Source organism: Jaculus jaculus, chromosome 2, assembly GCF_020740685.1.
Source record: "Jaculus jaculus isolate mJacJac1 chromosome 2, mJacJac1.mat.Y.cur, whole genome shotgun sequence".
NCBI classification, from domain to species: domain Eukaryota; kingdom Metazoa; phylum Chordata; class Mammalia; order Rodentia; family Dipodidae; genus Jaculus; species Jaculus jaculus.
Window position 1 is genome coordinate 116010256 of NC_059103.1, and position 20565 is coordinate 116030820.

A 20565-nucleotide genomic window follows, 5' to 3' on the forward strand; every position below is an offset into this window, starting at 1 on the left:
CTGATGTCCTCCAAACTAGAATTGGCGGTAGTGTTAACCCTTTCCAGGCCTGTGTTGATGTGTTCTAATTGTACCATCTGATTGTATTCCCATGAAGCAAAGATAATTAGACGTTTCCTACACTGTCACTCCTAATATAGTAGTAAACGTCTATAGACAAGTACTTAATTTCCAACATAGTTTCCATAACTCTTAACTCTTGGTTGTGTTTTGTACTCTCCTCAGGACTGTTGTCTGTTAACATTTTGCAGAAGCATGTCTTCTAATGAACAACCCTGTACATTTTCTTCTTAAAATATTTTTGTTGTGGTTTAAAAGAAAAAAAATGGGGGATGAAATCATGACCATGCGTCAGGCCCTGTGCCAGGCTCACTCCATCTCTTAAGTCTTTTCTCACCTGTCCAGCCCTGCTAGGTCAGCCTGTCTTTCAGGTCTTGTTGGCTGGCACCTCCTCTGTCACTCTATAAAGGAGGTCTGCCCTCCCTTTATTTCTTCTATCTCCAAAGAAAGGCTGTCCCTGAATCCTTGTCCCGCCCTGTCCATGTAACTCTCTCACTTGGGAAGCATCACTTTCCTTACTTTTTTTTTTTTGGCCAGGTAGGGTCTCACTGTAGTCCAGGCTGACCTGGAATTAGTCTCAGGGTGGCCTTGAACATACTATGATCCTCCTACCTCTGCCTCCCGAGTGGTGGGATTTTTCTCACACTTTTGATCTGTTGCCTCCTTTCATTCCTTTTCAGCCAGCCAGTTAGAATAAGCCTGGGTGCTGGAGAGTTGACTCAGCAGTTAAGGTGCTTGCCTGCAAAGCCTAAAACCTGGGGTGCGATTCCCCATTACCCATGTAAAGCCAAATGCGCAAAGTGGTGCAAGCATCTGGAGCTCATTTGCAATGGCTGGAGACCCTGTTGTGCCCATTTTCTCTCTCACTCTCTCTGTCTCTGTCTCTCTTCTCTCTGTGTCTGTCTGTATGCAAAGAAATAAGTAGTATGTTTAGAATGAGCCTGGTCTTGTCTTCTAACCATACACATAGACAAGTGCTCAACTTTGCTTCCCCATGCTTCTCCTCTTTACTGCTACGTTTCTAGAAAATCAGTTCACATACCCATGCTATGCTTGTTGCTCCTTGTAGTTTACCATGTCAGTTCTGTTCCTATCACTCACCAACAAGCCCTCAGCAAAGGCCAGCGATGACCTCCGTACGCAGGGGGCTCTGCATTCCCCCTCTTCCCTGCCTTTCTGCCATGTTCTGTATTGTGACGCCTGCTCTCCCACACTCTGCTGGGTTTTCCTGCCTTGGGTCACACCACTGGCTCGTTTCTTTGCCATGCTCATGAGTAAGCTGTTCACCATGATGTTGTGCTGACCCCTTTTCTCTTTCTGCCATCCTGGGCCATCCATTCCCATGGCTGTGAACTTCACTACATTGACTGATGACTAAGCCATTACCTTCAGCTGACCTCCAGGCCTAGCTATTCAAGTGCTTGCCCAAGGTGTCCTCTGGATGTTTAAAACAGGGCTTTGTTTTCTTCTTTAACTGGCTCCTATTTTTTTTTTTCGGAATCTATCTTCAAATGTAATTATTACAAAGATTAGGGGGATTATAATCAATATTTATGAATTATTACTGGGCGTGGTGGCACACGCCTTTAATCCCAGCACTTACGGAGGCAGGGGTAGGAGGATTGCCAAAAGTTGGAGGCCACCTTGAGACTACATAGTGAATGCCAGGTCAGCCTGGGCTAGGGTGAGACTTTACCTCGGAAAACTAACAACAAAAAATTATGAATTGCTACATGCCACACACTTTTTCAGTCACCTTACATGTTAACTTTAGTTGCTACAGGAATACTATAAAGGAAGTGTTATTATCTTTATTTTCCAAAAGAGGAAGTAGATGTGTTGGTACAAACCTATAATCCCAGTCCTTAGGAGGCAGAAGCAGGAGGCCACCTGGGCTACATGGTAAGACCCTATAACTAACTGACTGAATGAATAAATGAAATTCTCAAGTAGAATAATTTTTTTTTTCTAAGATAGGGTCTTGCTCTAGCCCAAGTTGACCTGGAACTCATTTTGCGGTCCCAGGCTGTCCTTGAACTCACAATGATTCTCCTACCTCTGCCTCCCAAGTGCTGGAATTAAAGGGATGCACCACCACATCGGGCTAGGATAAAAAAAAATTTAAAGAGGAAGAAATTAAGACAAAAAGATTTAGCATTTCTGGGAGTAACATTGCTTTCACCAGAACACTCAGTTGAGACATCAAACAAATGAAAAAAAAAGTCGAGATTTGGGGGCTTAGGAGATGGCTTGATGGGTAAAATGCTTGCCATAAATTCATGAGGACCTGAGTTTGGATCCCCAACACCCACATAAAAGCTGGGTATTGGCTGCTATCATCTCAGTGCTGGGGAGGTGGAGACAGGAAGATCCCTAGGACTTGCTATCTAACAAGTCTAGTCAAATCAGTGAACTCCAGCTTCAATGAGAGACACTGTTTCAAAAAATAAGACAAGCCAGCCGCCCGCCTTTAATCCCAGCACTCAGAGGTAGGAGATCGCTGAGAGTTTGAGGCCACCCTGAAACTACAGAGTGAATTCCAGGTCATCCTAAGCTACAGTGAGACCCTACCTCAAAAAACCAGAAAAAAAAAAGAGAGAGAGAGGGATAGAGAGATGGCTCAGCAGTTAAGGTGCTTGCCTACAAAGCTATGGACCTGAGTTCAATTTCCCCGTACCCATGTAAAGCTAGCTGCACAAGGCGAGCTCTAGGTCAAAGAGACTGTCTCCAAAATTGATCAATAAACAAAAGGTGAATGGTGCCTTAGGAACAACACTTTAGGTTGTCCTTTGGCCTCCACATGTCCACACATGCATAACCACACACGTATATACACTTATGCACACTTTTATGCCCATGTGCACACACAAAAAAATGGCAAATATATTTCTTCAAAAATGATGTACAAATGGCCAACAAGCACATAACAGATGCTCAGCATCACCAAAGACTGAGGAAATGCAATCAAACACCACAATGAAATATGGCTGCACATTCATGAATTAGGATGGCTATTATCTGAAGAAGAAGATCATCGGTGCTGGTGGAGCTGTGGAGAAATGGGAACCCTGTGCACTGTGGTGAGCATGCGAAATGATGCAAGTACTGTGGGAAAACAAGGCAGTGACTCCTCAGAAATCAGACAGAATTACCACGCGCTCTAACAGTACCTTGGGTGTATATCCAAGAAAATCCAAAGCATGAGCACAAAAAGATGTGCTCAGTACACATCTTGGTCACAGCGGCCCAGAGGTGTTAGTGATGCCCTCGTCTGTGAACAAATGACCAAGTTAACAAAACATGGCTTACGCAAGCGGTGGGATGTTGTTCAGGCTTTAAAAGGTTTGAAATTCTGATCTGAGCTGCAACCCAGATAAGCTAGTCACAAGAAGATAGCTGCTGGATGGCTTATTTCACTTTATGTGACACAGCTCAAGTTCCACTCGTAGAAGCAGAAAGGGGTGACATGGTCACTAGGGGCAAGGGAGAGGGGAGTCAGTGGGGAATTACTGTTCAGCAGGTATAGATTTTCACTTTTGTAGCAGGATATATATATATATATATATATATATATATATATACACACATATATATATGTGTATATATATATACATACATATACATATATATATATGTGTGTGTGTGTGTGTGTAATTTTATAATTACACACACACACACACATATGGTTTTTGAAGGTAGGGTTTCACTCTAGCCCAGGCTGACCTGGAAAATTCACTACGTAGTCTCAGGGTGGCCTTGAACTCATAGGGAACCTCCTACCTCTGCCTCCCGAGCGCTGGGATTAAAGGCATGCGCCACCACACCTGGCTTGTCTTTGTTTGTTTGTTTTAATGTTGTATTTATTTCTTTGCAAAGAGAGAGAGAGTGAAAAACAGAATGGGTGCACCAAGGCTTCTAGTCACTGCAAATGAACTCCAGATGCATGTGCCACTTTGTGCATCTGGTTTTACCTGGGTACTGGGGGAATCAAATCCAGGTAGTTAAGCATTGCAGGCAAGTACCTTAACTGCTGAGCCAGTTCTCCAGCCCAGAAATCGTTTTATAGATTGGCTACACAATAATGTGAATATACTTAGCATTACCGAGTTGTGCATTTAAAATGGCAAGTATGGGCTGGAGAGATGGCTTAGCAGTTAAGCGCTTGCCTGTGAAGCCTAAGGGCCCTGGTTCGAGGTTCAATTCCCCAGGACCCATGTTAGCCAGGTGCACAAGGGGGCGCATGCGTCTGGAATTCGTCTGCAGTGGCTCTAGGCCCTGGCATGCCCATTTTCTCTCTCTCTCTCTCTGCCTCTTTTTCTCTGTCTGTCACTCTCAAATAAATAAATTAAAAAAATAAACAACAACAAAAGATTTATAATGGCAAGTAAGAGCCCAGTATGGTGGCACACACCTTTAACCCCAGCACTCGGGAGGCAGAGGTAGGAGGATCACCGTGAGTTCAAGAGCACCCTGAGACTACAGAGTGAATTCCAGGTCAGCCTGGGCTAGACTGAGACCCTACCTCAAATAAACAAACAATAAAATGGCAAGTATGGGACTGGAGAGATGGCTCAGTGGTTCTATTCCCCAGACTTGCTAGTACCCATATAAAGCCAGATGCATAAGGTGGTGCATTCATCTGGAGTTTGTTTGCAGTTGGGAGAGGCTCTGGCACACCCATTCTCTATCTGCCCCCTCTCTCAAATAAGTAAATAATAGGGGCTGGAGAGATTGCTTAGTGGTTAAGGCACTTGCCTGCAAAGCCAAAAGACCCCAGTTCGATTCCCCAGGACCCACATAAGCCAGATGTTCAAGGAGGAGTATGTGTCTGGAGTTCATTTGCAGGGTCTAGAAGCCCTGACATGACTATTCTCTCTCTCCAATAAATAAATAAAATATAATTTAGAAAATAGGATCCAGGGCTGGAGAGATACCTTAGTGGTTAATGTGCTTGCCTACAAAGCCAAAGGACTCAGGATCGATTCCCCAGGACCCATGTAAGCCAGATGCACAAAGGGGCACATGCATCTGGAGTTCATTTGCAGCAGCTGAAGGCCCTGATGCACTCTTTCTCTTTCTCTCTGTTTCCCTCTCCTCCCTGTCTGTTTCTCTCTGTCTCTTTCTCTCAAATAAATAAAAACAAACCTAAAAAAGTAAATAATAAAATGACAAGTATGGCAAATTTTAGCTTATGTGTATTTTATTACAACTATATATACAGACCCTCCCCCAAGCATAACTCCCCGTCCCCCCTGACTCTCCAGTGAATGAACTAGTCCCTTGATTTATCTGCACTTACCACTATTTTGACAATTGTTTATTCGATAGGGTAGAGGTTAGTGTCTCACCTGCATCCTGGAATGAGATCAATCCTCATCCACTTCTAGGGTCTTGACCAGTAGCCAAGAGAATGTAGTGAGATCCATGCCAACATAGAAGAAGGGCAGTGGGCCCGAATGGCACGTGATGCTCCAGGGGACGGTCATCAGCAGCGAGAGCACACTCACTCTGAGGTGAGTTCTAGAGGCCCATCTGTCTTCACCTTCTAGAGGCAGCAGGCGTTTCATAAATGCCAAACTAGTGACTGAACACTGAGAGGGAGAGTGAAGGGAGTCTCTAATACAGAGAGGCTTTGGGCCACATGACTAGTCCACCCCGGAGAGAAAGGAGAGGTAAACCAGAGAGCAACACAGCTCACGTGGTTCCAGTAGGAATGAGGCAGAACAGTTGAGGAAGAAAAAGTGGTTCATATAAGCTCATGTTGGGCAGCAAATGACATTCACACCTCCAGTTTCATGTTCCATTGTCTCACTGCCATTATGTAGCACGGACATGTACCTGGTCCCCAGGCAAATTTCCTTTAGATCTATGGTGTCAGCTCCATGGGATGCTTGGCCACACAGCAGCTCAGGGCCAGGTTCCTCAAGCCTCAGCCTGACCTCAGCTTAAAATTAAACATTGTTTATCAGGCTGGTTGGATTGGCCCAGGTCTGATATCCATAAGATGCTGGTTTGTGGCCCTTCACCCACTCATTCCTTGGTGATTATTTCTCTCTCTCTCTGTCTCTCGTCCTGGAAAGGAGTTTTTTTTTTTTTTAACTTTTTTATTTATTTATTTGAGAGCGACAGACACAGAGAGAAAGACAGGTAGAGGGAGAGAGAGAATGGGCGCGCCAGGGCTTCCAGCCACTGCAAACGAACTCCAGACGCGTGCGCCCCCTTGTGCATCTGGCTAACGTGGGACCTGGGGAACCGAGCCTCCAACCGGGGTCCTTAGGCTTCACAGGCAAGCGCATAACCGCTAAGCCATCTCTCCAGCCCTGGAAAGGAGTTTTATCGAGTAATGAAAACAACAGCTTTCTAAATCAGCATTGTGTCAACCTTTCAAACCCAGATTCATAGAGAATTTGCAAGCTGGAAGGAGAGAACTAGTTCTGTTTCCCTCCTAAGGATATTTGTGTTGAGCAAAGAACAAACAGGGCTGGGAGATGGCCCAGTGGTTAAAGACACTTGCTTGCAAAGCCTGATGACCTAGGTCCAATTCCCCAGTACCCACGTAAAGCCAGATGCACAAGGTGGTGCATACATCTGGAGTTCCTTTGCAGTACTGGGAGGCCCTGGAGTGCCCATACTCACTGTCTCTGTGTCCCCAATAAGTTAATTTTTTTAAATTAGTTTTGTACTCAGTGAATACAGTCAAGTTGGTACCATTGTTAGCCTCCTCCCTGACCGCCCTCCTCCGCAGGGATCCTCCTTGTTGTGGAATATGGGTCATTCTAAATAAGTTAAATATTTAAACCAAACAAGCCGGGCGTGGTGGCGCATGCCTTTAATCCCAGTACTCGGGAGGCAGAGGTTGGAGGATTGCCATGAGTTCGAGGCCACCCTGAGACTTCATAGTGAATTCCAGGTCAGACTGAGCTAGAGTGAGAGACCTTATCCCCCTCCCTCACCTCCCAGCTCCCCAGCTCCCTCAGAGCTCCTACTCCCTGGACAGCTGTAAACCATCCGGAGAGGCGCAGGTAGTTTTTGCAGGTTAAATTTCCTTGGAACATTCCGTATGATCTTTTCTAAAGCCCGGTTCCCACCGCACTACTTAAAGTATTGATTGTTCTGTCCTGCTTGGCTAAGAGGACAGCGAGAATTGACCATAAACAGAACTGTACGGTGGATAGGCCCAGCGGGGGGCTGGCACTGCAGGCTGCTAAGCAACCCCAAATCTCTGCATCCCTCAACAGGCACGGGGTGAGCTCTTACTGTGTGCCCGTCTCATCCGAGGCTGCCTACTGTGAGCTGAGCAAGGGTCCTCCAAACGTGCCCTGCCCCAGGGAGCCTTACACACACAGACACAAGGTCTTAAGATTCTCATGGTGGAGCTGGCCTTAACCTGTGCTGCGACTCCAAGCAAATAGTTTAAATTCTCCAACACAGATGGCCCGTGGTTTGAGAAAGGTTGAGGGACTTCTCAAAAAAAAAAAAAAGGGGGGGGGGGCTTAGGTGATGGAGAGATGGCTTAGTGGTTAAGGCGCTTGCCTGCAAAGCCAAAGGACCTCGGTTCCATTCCCCAGGACTTAAGCCAGATGCACAAGGGGGCGCACACGTCTGGAGTTCGTTTGCAGTGGCTGGAGGCCCTGGCGCGCCCATTCTCTCTGTCTCTTGTCTGTCTGCCTCTTTGTCTCTCGCTCTAATAAATGGATAAATAAATAAATAAATAAATAAATAAATAATTTTTTTAAAGTGTTTATCTGGACACACACCCCACAAGGTCTGTGAACCTCTTGGAAGGTGTTCTCTCCTAGGAGTCTCATGACATTCCTCCCACAATCCCAACGCTGCCAAATACCATTTGAGGGCTCCCGGGTTGCCCCCCATCCCAAGCCCGGGGAGACCAGGCCGGGGAGGCCCGGGGGCGCCTTTCTCTTTAAGAGCCCCACAGGCGACTCTGATTGGCTGTAGCTACGCAGGGCTTCCAGCCACCGCGGCTCCCTCGAGTGTCCCCTGGCGCGACCCTCCCCGCCCCTCCTCCGCGCGCTCGCCGCCGCCTCCTCGCCGCTGAGTAGCGCCGGGGCCCCGGCACGGGTGACGCGCCAGCAACAGATGCCCGCCGCCCGGATCGGCCTCGCTCGGCCGCGCTGAACCAGCCGGGAGCCGGGCGGCGAGGGCGGGGACGCGAGGCGCCGAGACCCCCGTTCGAAGGCTGCGCGGCGCACGGGTCCCCAGCCATGCAGGGCCCGGCCGCCCACGCGGGGACGGCGTCTCGCAGCGAGGCCACGGAGGACGCCCGCGCGGGGCTCCGAGCGCCGGCCGACGGGGTCCCGGAGAAGCCGGGCGCGCGCGGGCAGCGGCTGAGCATCGTGTGGAGGAACGTGGTCCTCATGAGCCTGCTGCACCTGGCGGCCGCCTACTCCCTGCTGCTCATCCCCAAAGCCCAGCCGCTCACTCTGCTCTGGGGTAAGTCCCGGCGAGCGTCCCGGAGGCGCCCCGGCTAGCCTGTCCCCGTCCTTCGGGACTGCCGAGGCTTTCCGTCCAGGTATTTTCAACTTCTGCCCGCTCCCCACCCTTTCCGCGGCGCGCCACCCCAGCAAGCGCAGCCGCTGGTGGAGAGGGACCCTGGCCCGCGCCCCCTGCGGCGCCACCTCTGCGCGCCCAAGGCTGGCCCCAGGCTGACTCTCGGGGTCCGGCGAACGTGGACAGGACGGGTCCCTGGGGTAATGGCTGTCGCCTTTCGGCTTCTCGGGGTCACTGACCCAGGGACAGAGTTAAGGCGAGAAAGGGATCTAGAGGGCGGGGGCCGGCGGACGGTCAGAGGATGGAGTGTTGGTGTGTGCGCATCAGATGGAAGTAACTAGCGCCCTTCCCGCGGCCCCGAGCCCCTGCCCGAGCCGGCTGCTTGGTCTTCTATGGCCAGCTGCACTTCGACTTCAGAAGTTTCTCGGAGAACCAGCCAGAGCGCGGGGGCCCCAGCATTAAGCTCCCAACGTGGCTGTGCAGAGTTCTCGACACTCTCCCCACCTGGTCGGTGCGGGTCTGTCTCCTTCCTCTAGAGCACCTATCTCTCTCTCTCTCTCTCCCTCTCTCTCTTTTTCCGAGGCAGGGTCTCACTCTAGCTCAGGCAGACCTGAAATTCACTATGGAGTCTCAGGGTGGCCTTGAACTCACGTCGATCCACCTACCTCTGCCTCCCGAGTGCTGGGATTAAAAGCGTGCGCCACCACGCCCCGGCTAGGACACTTTCTTTTTTGCATCCTCCCCCACTCACCACAGGACCGGTGACCCCATCCCCCACAAGGCAGGGGACCGGTTGCAGGCTCCCAGGAACCTGCGCAACCATAGTTGCTGATCTGAGAATCACCTAGTAGGCTTTCCTGGTCCCAGTGACTAGTTTTAGCTTCTGTCGCCACAGCCAAAGTCAGACAGCAACCGAGCCAGACACGCTGCCATAGGCTGAGCTGGGACTCCGAACAGGTAATCGGAGGAGCCCTGTCAACTCCAGTTTCTGAGGTCTCTGAGGCAAGGCGCAAGAGAAACACCCTACGTTTATTTCCAGAAGGGAAGACAGCAGACGCCAATGAGAAGACCTTTTCCTACAAAGCTTATTTGGTATAGACCCAGCTGCTGGTGCCTAGTACTAAGGCCACTGGGGTTGTGCCAAGCCTTCCCATGAAGTCCTTCAGACCCTTGTCTTGGCAACAAACCTCTCCAGAACAGGGGTACCTCATCGGGGGTGTGGTTCAGAGAGGAAACCCAGTGTTGAGAGATGGTGATAGGCGTAGGAGTCTTTAGGAATCACTAAAGCCTTTAAAAACTCCTCGGAAGCTCCAGATACTCTCTTCCCTCATCGCTTCATTTATTGTTTTTTAATTTAACTTAATTTATTTATTTGCAAGCAGAGAGAGGTATAAGAGAGAGAAGGGGAGGGAGAGAGAATGAGCGTGTGAGGACCTCTAAACTAAATGTGCATGTGGCTTACGTGGGTCCTGGGGAGTGGAACCTGGGTCCTTTGGCTTTGCAGGCAAGTGCCTTAACTATTAAGCCATCTCTCCAGCCCACATCCCTTTCGTTTTCATCGTTGTCTTTATGGTTTTTTTCTGTATTTTTTCTCTAATCGACAATGGTATATGATGGTTGGTAAGCCAGTATTCCACGGACACAGGCTCTCATGCCCACCAGGGTCGCTCCATCTTGCTCCTGGCTCTCACCTGGCGTCCGGAGGTGAGGCAGTGCATAGAACACCAGAGTCCACCCGCCTCTGGGGCTTGGGGCTGATCTTTAATAGCTGTGGTGTTCTGAGAGCTCTCAGGGAGAAGTGAGCTCTTAAAATATTATCTTACATGCCTGGATCTCTGTGAGGTCTACAGGCTCCAGCCACTGAGCCCCGAGACCCTGGCATTTGTCCAGGAACCACAGGATAAGGCCCTTTGCCTCAGGTTTGCCGAGTCACCTCTGCCCTCGCCAGACTGTTCTCAGTGACAAAGATGACATCTTTGTCCTGAAAGACTTCGGCTAGAGGCCATGTCACTCAGCCCAAGACTTCTGAAGCCATCTCAGGGAAGCTTGGTATCAGGCAGGAACCTGGTTTCCTTCTGGGGGTGATACCACCCACTCTTGTACCTTTCTGAGTTATTTGCCTAGAGCAGAACTCATGTCATTCTGGTCTCTAAAGTCTCCCTACCTTCGTTGCTCTCTAAAACAAAACAAAAACAAAAAAATAACAAAAAAGAGCAGCCAGTTGTAGATGTTTTAGTTTCAAGGTCCAAACTTAGTGACTCAGAAACATGCCAAACAATGGATCTTATTTGGTGACTATCTTTTGGGGGAAGAAGTGGGGGATGATCAGATCTAAACTAAATTGGTTGTGGCCAGGTGTGGTGGTACACACCTTCAATCCCAGCACTTGGGAGGCTGATGTAAGAGAATCACATGGAATTGGAGGCCAGCCTGCAGCTATAAGAGTGAGTTCCAGGTCAGCCTGGGATAGGGTGTGACCGTGGTAATCAAAGGGACTAGAGGCACAGTTGACTCAAAGTCACTTTCAGTGAAAACCCTGGTGCCTTAGCCCACATATCCCCCACCACCACCCAGGTGGAGTCATTCTCTGCCATTTCCTTCGTGGATGGATTCAGCACTAGGGCTGGGTTCTTGTTCCAACAGTCTGCTCCATCACTCAATGACCCGAGTTGCCAAGGCTTAGCCCATCCATCGCCTGCCATTCTCTATCCCTGAGGATGCCATGGGAACTGGAGCCACCCATGCAATACACCCAAGGGATATTCTAGGTGGGTGGTATGTGGGGAGTGATTCTTCTGGTAGATGTCATCTATTAAGTAAAATCCATCAAGCATCAAGCAAAACTGGATCTGGTGGCACACGACTTTAATCCCAGCACTTGGAAGGCAGAGGTAGAGGATCACCTTGAGTTTGAGGCCAGCTTGGGACTACGGAGTGGGTGCCAGGTCAGCCTGTGCTAGAGTGAGACTGTACCTCAAAAAAATAGAAATAAAAAAAAGAAAGAAAAGAAAAGAAAAGAAAGAGCCAGGCATGGTGGCACATGCCTTTAATCCCCAGCACTCAGGAGGCAGAGGTAAGTGGATCACTGTGAGTTCAATGCCATCCTGAGACTACCTAGGGAATTCCAGGTCAGGTTGGACTAGAGTGAGACCCTACCTTGAAAAACCAAAAACCAGCCAAACAAACAAAATCTATCAAGTAGGGGTTGGGAAGGTGGCTCAGCACGTTAAAGGTGCTTGCTTACAAAACCTACCAGCCCATGTTCAATTCCCAAGCCATCCACATACGCGTGAGAAAAACAGTAGGACCAGAATCTGGTGTTCATTTGCAGCAGCAGGAGACTCTGGCACAGGGCAACCACACGCCTAAATCAATAAATAAAATTCTCTTAAAAACTCCATCAAGTCGTTTCATGTCAACCTCCTCTGCGGCCCAGCCCCCACTTTTCATGATTCTCCTTGGGGACACAGCACATTGTTTTCTCTTCTGATCCTCCTGTTTTCTGAGTGGGCAGAATGCCAAGACAGATTGCGCCGAGTGCCTGCAGGTCCTTGGAGATGAGTTCAGGAGTTTCAAAAACAAAGCAAACTCCAGCTGGAGGAGAAATTTCCACCTACATGGCAGTTTGAAAGAGTGGCAGGTTTGAGTTCCTGACCAAAGGGACAGACCAAATCTGGGGCTCCAGTAGTGATATGGAGGCAGAACTCTCGGGGCTCCTTCCCAGTGGAGCCGATGGCAGACAGTTCATCTTTGGGCAAGTCCCAGGACTTCCTGATCATCTCCTGACAGCTGGTTGTTGATGGCCCAAAATGCCAGGAACTTCTGGTTAATTCCTAAATGCTATCAATGTATGTCTCCTAAATGTACCCCATAGAGCTATATTTTTATCAGAGGCTCCAGGGCTGTACCCAGCACACAACAAAGAGACTTCCCACATCTCTCAGATGGATTGGCTGTCTTCATTCTCTCCTGCCCCAGAGCAAACACAGTCATTGTGTGGGAAGACACGGGATATTCTGACGAACATCTGTTCTGGGAGCTTTGGATATCTTGAGTGGGCTTCTTGAGTGTCAAGGAATCTGAGAGGTGGGGAGAGTGAGGGAGGGGACTTAGGAGAAGCTGGGGTTCCCAGTCAGATCCTGAGAATCGCCTTGCCAAGATGAGCTCTTTTCTCAGTCATCGTGGAGGTTGCATCCACAGCTTGGAGTCCTATTGTCTTTGTTCAGTTATTTCTGTGGAATCTCTGAGTTTGTTAAAGAGCCCCCAGAATGCATGGTCATGGACTCTATCTCCCCCCCCCCCACCCAGATTTTCTAGGCCAAACAAGGCTTTGTCAAGAGGCAGATCTGAATGGGAATCCAGTTTACCAGTTGCATTTCTGAACCTCCATCTTCTCACAAATGGTGTATTGGGCCGAAGAAATGGCTTAGTGGTTAAGGCGCTTGCCTACAAAGCAAAAGGATACAGGTTCAATTCTCTGGGACACAAGTAAGCCAGATGTGCAAAGTGGAACATGCATCTGGAGTTCATTTGCAGTGGCTTGAGTGCCTGGCATGCCTAATTCATTCTCTCTCTCTCTCTCTCTCTCTCTCTGCCTAACCCTCCCCCTTGCCCCCAAATAAAGGCTGGAGCTAGACCCTACCTTGAAAAACAAACAAACAAGAAAATGTGTATTATTACTACTTGCTTATAAAGTTCCGAAAAATTAGATAATATAGAGAAGTCAGCATAGTGCCTTTGGGAGGCACTAAGTAATTATTACTTGTCACAAATACTACTGGACGTGATACTGGCCCCTCTTCTTTAGTAGCAGAATAAAAGGTTTTTCAGCACACTAGACTGACATGATTCACTGTTTCTCTTGTTTGGCTTTGGAAATAAGGACTCTTGCTCAAAATTTCCAAAGAAGGATGAACTCCAGTCCCATTTGGACTTCCACCCTCCCCTAAAACCTCCTCCATCCTATTTTCCTTCATTTTTGTTTGTTTTTGTTTTTCTTTTCTTTTTTTAATTTTTTATTAACATTTTCCATGATTATAAAATATATCCCATGGTAATTCCCTCCCTCCCCACCCCCACACTTTCCCATTTGAAATTCCATTCTCCATCATATTACCTCCCCATTACAATCATTGTAATTACATATATACAATATCAACCTATTAAGTATCCTCCTCCCTTCCTTTCTGTTTTTGTTTTTCAAGGTAGGGTCTCACTCTAGCTCAGGCTGACCTGGAGTTCTCTATGTAGTCTCAGGGTGGCCTTGAACTCACGGCGATCCTCCTACCTCTGCCTCCCAAGTGTTGGGATTAAAGACACGCGCCACCACGCCCGGCCAGCCACTGTTTTATATGGAAGAATCTTTTTTATTTTTTATTTTTTTTTGTTTTTTTGAGGTAGGGTCTCACTGTAGCCCAGGCTGACCTGGAATTCACTGTGTAGTCTCAGGGTGGCCTTGAACTCGATGATACTCCTATCTCTGCCTCCTGAGTGCTGGGATTAAAGGCCTGCACAACCACGCCCGGCTGGAAGAATCTTTAGGTTCAAGTGACAATTCGTTTTGGTCTTGGCTGCTAGCATTTTCTTTGGAGGTTTTGACCACAGTTGAAAAACATGATGGTTATAGAAACAGGGCCAAATAATTTCGCTGAATCTCTTAGGGACTTTTATTTTTCTTTTAGTTTAGTTTTTTGGTTTTTCCAGGTAGGGTCTTGCTGTAGCCGAGGCTGACCTGGAATTCACTAATTAGTGTCAGGGTAGCCTCAAACTCATGTCAGCTTCTTACCTCTACCTCCTGAGTGCTGAGATTAAAGGTGTGTACCAACATGCCCAGCTATTTTGTTTGTTTATTTATTTATTTATTTTTGGTTTTTCGAGGTAGGGTCTCACTGTAGCCCAGGCTGACCTGGAATTCACTATGGAGTTTCAGGGTGACCTCGAACTCACGGCGATCCTCCTACCTGTGCCTCCCAAGTGCTGGGATTAAAGGCGTGTGCGACCATGCCGGGCTAATTTTTTTGAGACAGGGTTTTATGTAGCTTAGGCTGGCCTAAATTCCATATGTAGCTGAGGATGACCTTGAGCTCCTGGTTCTGTTGCCTCTACCTCCCAAGTGCTGGGATTCCAGGCATGTACCACGACACCTAGTTTTATTGAGTGCTGAGGCTCAAATGAAGATCTTCATGCACGTTAGGCAAGCACTCTTCTAACTGATGCCAGTCCTTTGAGTCTTGGTTCTGACTTGTTTTCTTGCCCTCTTTCTTGCTTCTCTTTGACATCATTTGTAAATCTTTAATGCTCAATTAAACTACTTAAAACTTGAAAGAAGTGGGGTGCCTCTTCCTTAAAACCCTGTGAGTCCCAGCCTATTGTTATAACTTGTGCATTTTTAATAGAGTCCAGGCTAAAAGCCTCAGCCAGGCAGGACTGCAGCCAAACCAGAGAGAATGAAAGTATGCTTTCTGCTGGGTGGATGGTCCCAGCAAGCGTAAATATAGATTGAGGCTGGCATTACTACCTCAGTTTTTTTCTAAAACTGGTCGAGGTTAGTGCAGTCTGCACTGTGATCATAAAATCAGAAGTTGAGCTGCAGCAGAGAAACGAGGCTGGGATCCTGGCTTTGTAACAGTTCAGCTTTAGGCCTTTTTACAATTCGAGGGCCTCTGTTTCTCTGTCAACAAAATGGGGACAGTAATTCTGAGTTGGCAAGGGCTTGCCAGAAAGTAGATGCTTATTATCTCCCAAGGAATGTGGACCAGTGTGGAGGGGGTCACTGAATACTTGTGGATCAAATGTAAGGCACAGCTTTTCAGTTCAAATATTTGATTATGACTGGGCCATGTTTTAGTGTTCTCTTATCTAGCTTTGTGTATTGGATAATGTTATAACAATCGCTTGGAAAAGCCAGTGACATGTTTGCCAGTAGGTGACAGAGCCATGGTGGCTTTGTAAGGATCTTCAGCAGAAAGTGTGGTTGGGTGGCCTTGTCCTCATTAAGCCTTTATTTTGATATTCTGTACTCTCTGCCTTGCAGTCTATCCCCGTTTGTTATCTTTGCATTGCTGGGACAAAACCCCCAACTAAAACAGCTGATGGCTTACAGTCTCAAGGGGAAATTTCTTTTTCTTTTAATTTATTTTTTTATGTGAGAGAGAAAGAGAGAGAGAGAGGAGACAATTGGCACCCCAGGGCCTTTAGCCACTGCAGTTGAATTCCAGACACATGTGCCACCTAGTGTGCATGTATCACCTTGTGCTTCTGGCTTACCTGGGATCTGGGGAGTTGAACCTGGGTCCTTGGGTTTTGCAGGCAAGTGCCTTAACCACTAAGCTATCTCTCTAGCCCTCAAGGGGAGGTTTTATCATGGAAAGAAAGTGTGACAGATCAGAGGTTCAATATCACTTCTAGTCACAGCTGGAAGAAGTAGCAAGAGAGCGAGTTGAGCTATGACAAGGGGAACTGGCTAGAACCCCTAAGCCCACCACCAGGAACACTCCTCTTCCAGCAAGGCTCCGTCTCCCAAATTGCCGCCAGCTGGCGACTAAACATTCAAAACACATGAGTTTCTGGGGGACATGTGGTTTAAACCACCACACCTTCCTTTCCATGCTTCTCTAGAAGTGACACAGTCTTGGAGTTAAGAATACAGGCTTTGAGCTGGGCCGTAACTCCAGCATTTGGGAAGTGGAGGCAAGAAGGTTGCATTAGAGGCCAGCCTGGGATACAGAGTGAGTTCTAGGCCAACCATCCCCACATGGTAAGACCCTGTTTGAAAAAAAGCAAAAATGTCAAGACTATAGGCTTTGAAGGGAGAAGGACTGGGTTGGAAACCTGCTTCCAAGTGTAGCCCAGACAAACCTTCTCATTGTCCCTCTGTCTAGCAGCAGAAGGACCAGAACCAGGCTGCAGCTGGAATGGAGTGGGGCAGTGCAGCATAGAGCAGCGTGAACCCTCCAGGCAACACATGGTGCTCCCCTCCATCAGGGCCTCTTCCACCAGAGGGGGAGGCTTGCTGCAGCCAGCACCCTGGCTTAAGAAAGCCTGCTAACAAGCGCGGTGTGGTAGTGCACGCCTTTGATCCCAGCACTCTGGAGGCAGAGGTAGGAGGATCGCTGTGAGTTCAAGGCCAGCCTGAGCCTACATAATGAATTCCAGGCCAGCTTGGGCTAATGGGAGACCTTACCTTGAAAAATCAAAGGGAAAAGAGAGAGAGAGAGATAGGGAGAGAGAGAGATCGCTGAAGCACTGGGTATGGGTAATTGCAGTTCATCTCTGATTTTATTCCCCTTGGCACTGGATTGGGGACCTCAATAAGTGCCATCTGTCCTCCCTCGGAAATGCTATTGTTTGTACATTGTATGTGTGAATGGCTAGGAGAGGGCTGCACAGTCCTCCATGCAGTTATACACTCATCACTCATTCAACTGCCAATTCATTCACTTTTTTTTTCATCCTAGTGATGGCCAAAAATGTCTGCCTGTCAGAATCACCTCTGTAGCTTTAATTTTTCTTTTCAGAAGCCAGGGTTTTTATCCTTCTCTACTGAATTGGTATCTATGAGAGTGATGCCTGGCTTTTTATAAGTTTTTATTTTTCTCCCCTAGGTGTTTCTGATACACAGGTGGGCTCAGAACCATTATTTAGTTTTCTTATCATGTATTACTTAAGGGTTGAAGAGATGGCTTAGTGGCTAAGGTGCTTACCTGCAAAGCCTAAGGACCCAGGTTCAAGGTGGCACATGAGTCTGGAGTTAGTTTGCAGTGGCTGGAGGCCCTGGCATGTCCATTCTCACTCTCTCTATCTCTCCCTGTCTGTGTCTCAAATAAATAAATAAAATAGATAAATTAAAAAAAAAAAAAAAACAGAGCCGGGCGTGGTGGCGGCACGCCTTTAATCCCAGCACTCGGGAGGCAGAGGTAGGAGGATTGCCATGAGTTCAAGGCCATCCTGAGATGACAGAGTTAATTCCAGGTCAGCTTGGACCAGAGTGAGACCCTACCTTGAAAAAAAAAAAAAACAAAACCCAAAAACAATACTTAATAGCAGGGCTTGGTGGTACATGCCTGTAATCCTAGTGCTTTGGAGGCTGAGGCATGAGGCATGAAGAATGCTGTGAGTTTAAAGCCAGCCTGGTGATTTGTGTTAGGTCACGACAAAGTGGAGTCACCGAGGACAGCAGGAGGGCAATCGAGTAGTGAGTCATCCACATTCCTCAAGAAATTGCCCAGCCACTATCCCACCCCTGCCTAACAAGACTCTACGTCTAGATTGACTGCCTCCTTATCTCTCACCGGTCACTCTGGTCTCCCTATGGCTAATGTACAGAACCGAGATTTACTGCCCCAACAACAACAAAAAAGAATTCCTTCCCTTCCTCACCTTGCCCCAACTAAAGAGCCTATAAAGCCCACTATCAGTAACCCCAAGCTGACTGCTCCACTCTTGAGAGTCAGTCCTGGCAGCTCGTGTCCCAACCCCTCCCAAAATAAAAGCTTCCATCTTTGCCTCAGAGTGGTCTCCGTGCTCTTGGTCACTTCTGAACCTTATAATTTGGTGGTGCTTACAGGCAAGTAGGAGAGACAGGTGCGCACAGGATAGCCGCCAAAGCCTGCAAGCCGCTGGAGTTTGGGGAGGTGTTATGAAGCTCCCCGTGTAACTTGGCTGGAAGCATGGGCAGGCTTGGAGAGGGGCTTCCAAGAGGTATAGTCAGGGGTGGTGGCTGTCCCATTCCTAGCTCACTTCTTCCACTGAAGTATCCTTAAGGCTTTAAAACAGCTGCTCCTCACTGGCCCACATTTGGAGGAGAACGAGACACCCCCTCCCCCGCTGCCCCTGAGCCTTAGGAGTCTAGTGGCTCCCAGTGGGGGTCCTTGACTCACAGCTCCAGAGACACCTGGGAGCTTTTAGAAACAGGATTCCAGATCTCAGCCTCGACTTACTGAATCAGGACCTGCATTTTCTCCATGGCTCCAGGCAATTCCCCCGCACACAGAAGGCAGCGCTCCAGGCTTCGAGGTCAGCCACGCGGCTGGGACTTAGGAGGAGCTGAACCAGAGTGGGAGTTTGCAATTTTCCCTTTTAATGTCTTCCTCTCCCTTGCTTTCCCTCCTACCCTCTGACTCCTTATATCTTATTTTAGAACATGTCAGGATCCTACTTGTCTTGCCAACAAAAGACGGTTGCTAAAGTCTTTCATCCGGCAGCAGCAGCAATGTTTAATTCATGGGCTAGAAAATTAATTTTATTTTTGTGAACAGAGCGGGTGGTTGGGGGTGGACCAAGGAGACCCTGTGAATGAATGGCCTTTGGGAGTTCAGCTTGCCTATGAACAGACGAGCTGATAACATTGAGGAGCCACAAGGGAGGGTTGCCTTCTATAAAATCAGGAGCCATGGCTTAGCTGTTAAGGCGCATGCCTGCAAAGCCTAAGGACCCAGGTTCGATTCTCCAGGTCCCATGTAAGCCAGATGCACATGGTAGCGCATGCTTCTGGAGTTCGTTTGTAGTGGCTAGAGGCCCTGGTGTGCCCATTCTCTCGCTGTTTCTCTCTCTCTCCCTCTCCCTGTCTCTATAAATAAATAAAAATAACAAACTTAAAAAAAAAGTAAAAAAAAAAAAAAGGGCTGGAGAGATGGCTTAGCGGTTAAGCGCTTGCCTGTGAAGCCTAAGGACCCCGGTTCGAGGCTCGGTTCCCCAGGTCCCACGTTAGCCAGATGCACAAGGGGCGCACGCGTCTGGAGTTCGTTTGCAGAGGCTGGTAGCCCTGGCACGCCCATACTCTCTCTCTCCCTCTCTCTGTCCTTCTCTCTGTGTCTGTCGCTCTCAAATAAATAAATAAAAAGTAAAAAAAAAAAAAGTAAAAAAAAAATCAGGAGCCATGGAAGTGGGGGTTTTGAGCACAGCCCTCAGAATCAAATTTTATCAGTTATGGTGCTTCTGGTTGCTGGAATCACAAACCAGATTCAAATGGCATATGATAAGGCAGACTGCCAATTTCAGTAATAAGAAATCCCAAGGGGTAGGGGTGATGGCTCAGCACCAAAAGAAACAAAAAAAATCCCAAGGTAGGGCACTTCTGGGACGATGCAGCCAGTGCCTTTGTCCCATGGAAAAAGAGAGAGCCTGCCCTCCTTTGAGTTCCTGTGGAAGGAGAGCCAAGCTGGGCATTGTGGCACATGGATTTAATCCCAGCACTCAGGTGGCAGAGGTAGGAGGATCACTGAGAGTTCAAGGCCACCCTGAGACTACATAGTGAATTCCAGGTCAGCCTGGGTTAGAGGGAAACCCTACCTTGCAATACACACAAACATTTTTATTTATTTATTTCCAAGGGAGGAGAAAGGGAGAGGGAAAGAGAGAGAGAAAATGGGCATGCCAAGGCTTCTAGTTGCTGCACATGAACTCCACATACCTGTGTCACTTTGTGCATCTGGCTTTACTACTTGGGTACTAGGGAATCAAAACTGGGTCATTAGGTTTTGCAGGCAAGTGCCTTAACTGCCGAGTCATCTCTCCAGCCATGGAAAGCCATTTTTGAAGGTGCAAGATATTAGGAAGAAGTGCAAAGAAGAATTGTAATCCACTATGTAAAACCATGGAGTCAGACTTGATGCAAATTACCTACTTAAGGGAAGTGGGTAATGGATGTTTCTCTAGGTGGTTGTTGGGTTCCCAAGTAGATCCAAATACTGCCTCTAAAGCAGGAGAAGAAAAATCCACTATCAATAAACTTGGAAATAGAGTAAGACAAGAATAGAGATTAAAACTCAAGTTTGAATTTGTTTTCTTCCTGTATCACTGCCTTGTATATGACCCAGGCTAGCTTAGAACTTATGGTGATCCTCCTGCCTTGGCCTCACTAGTGTTGGCATTGTAGGTGTGGGCTGCTACACACCTCCTCTTGCCTGCTATAACTCAAAAGAAAAGCTGTCATTTCTCCTCCGTACCCTGTAGCAGACAACATCAGGTTCGCTGAGATGAAGCTCCAGACCAGGCACA

General features: G+C 48.0%; 1 protein-coding gene across 1 annotated transcript in view; it reads left to right on the forward strand.

Moving 5' to 3' along the window:
• Window positions 1-8282: 8282 nt before the first annotated feature.
• Scd5 (stearoyl-CoA desaturase 5) overlaps window positions 8283-20565 on the forward strand; it is a 173196-nt gene continuing 160913 nt past the window's right edge. The window contains exon 1 of the mRNA XM_004653482.2: window positions 8283-8511. Coding sequence (XP_004653539.2) covers window positions 8283-8511 — 229 coding nt within the window. The remainder of the gene's footprint in view (window positions 8512-20565) is intronic.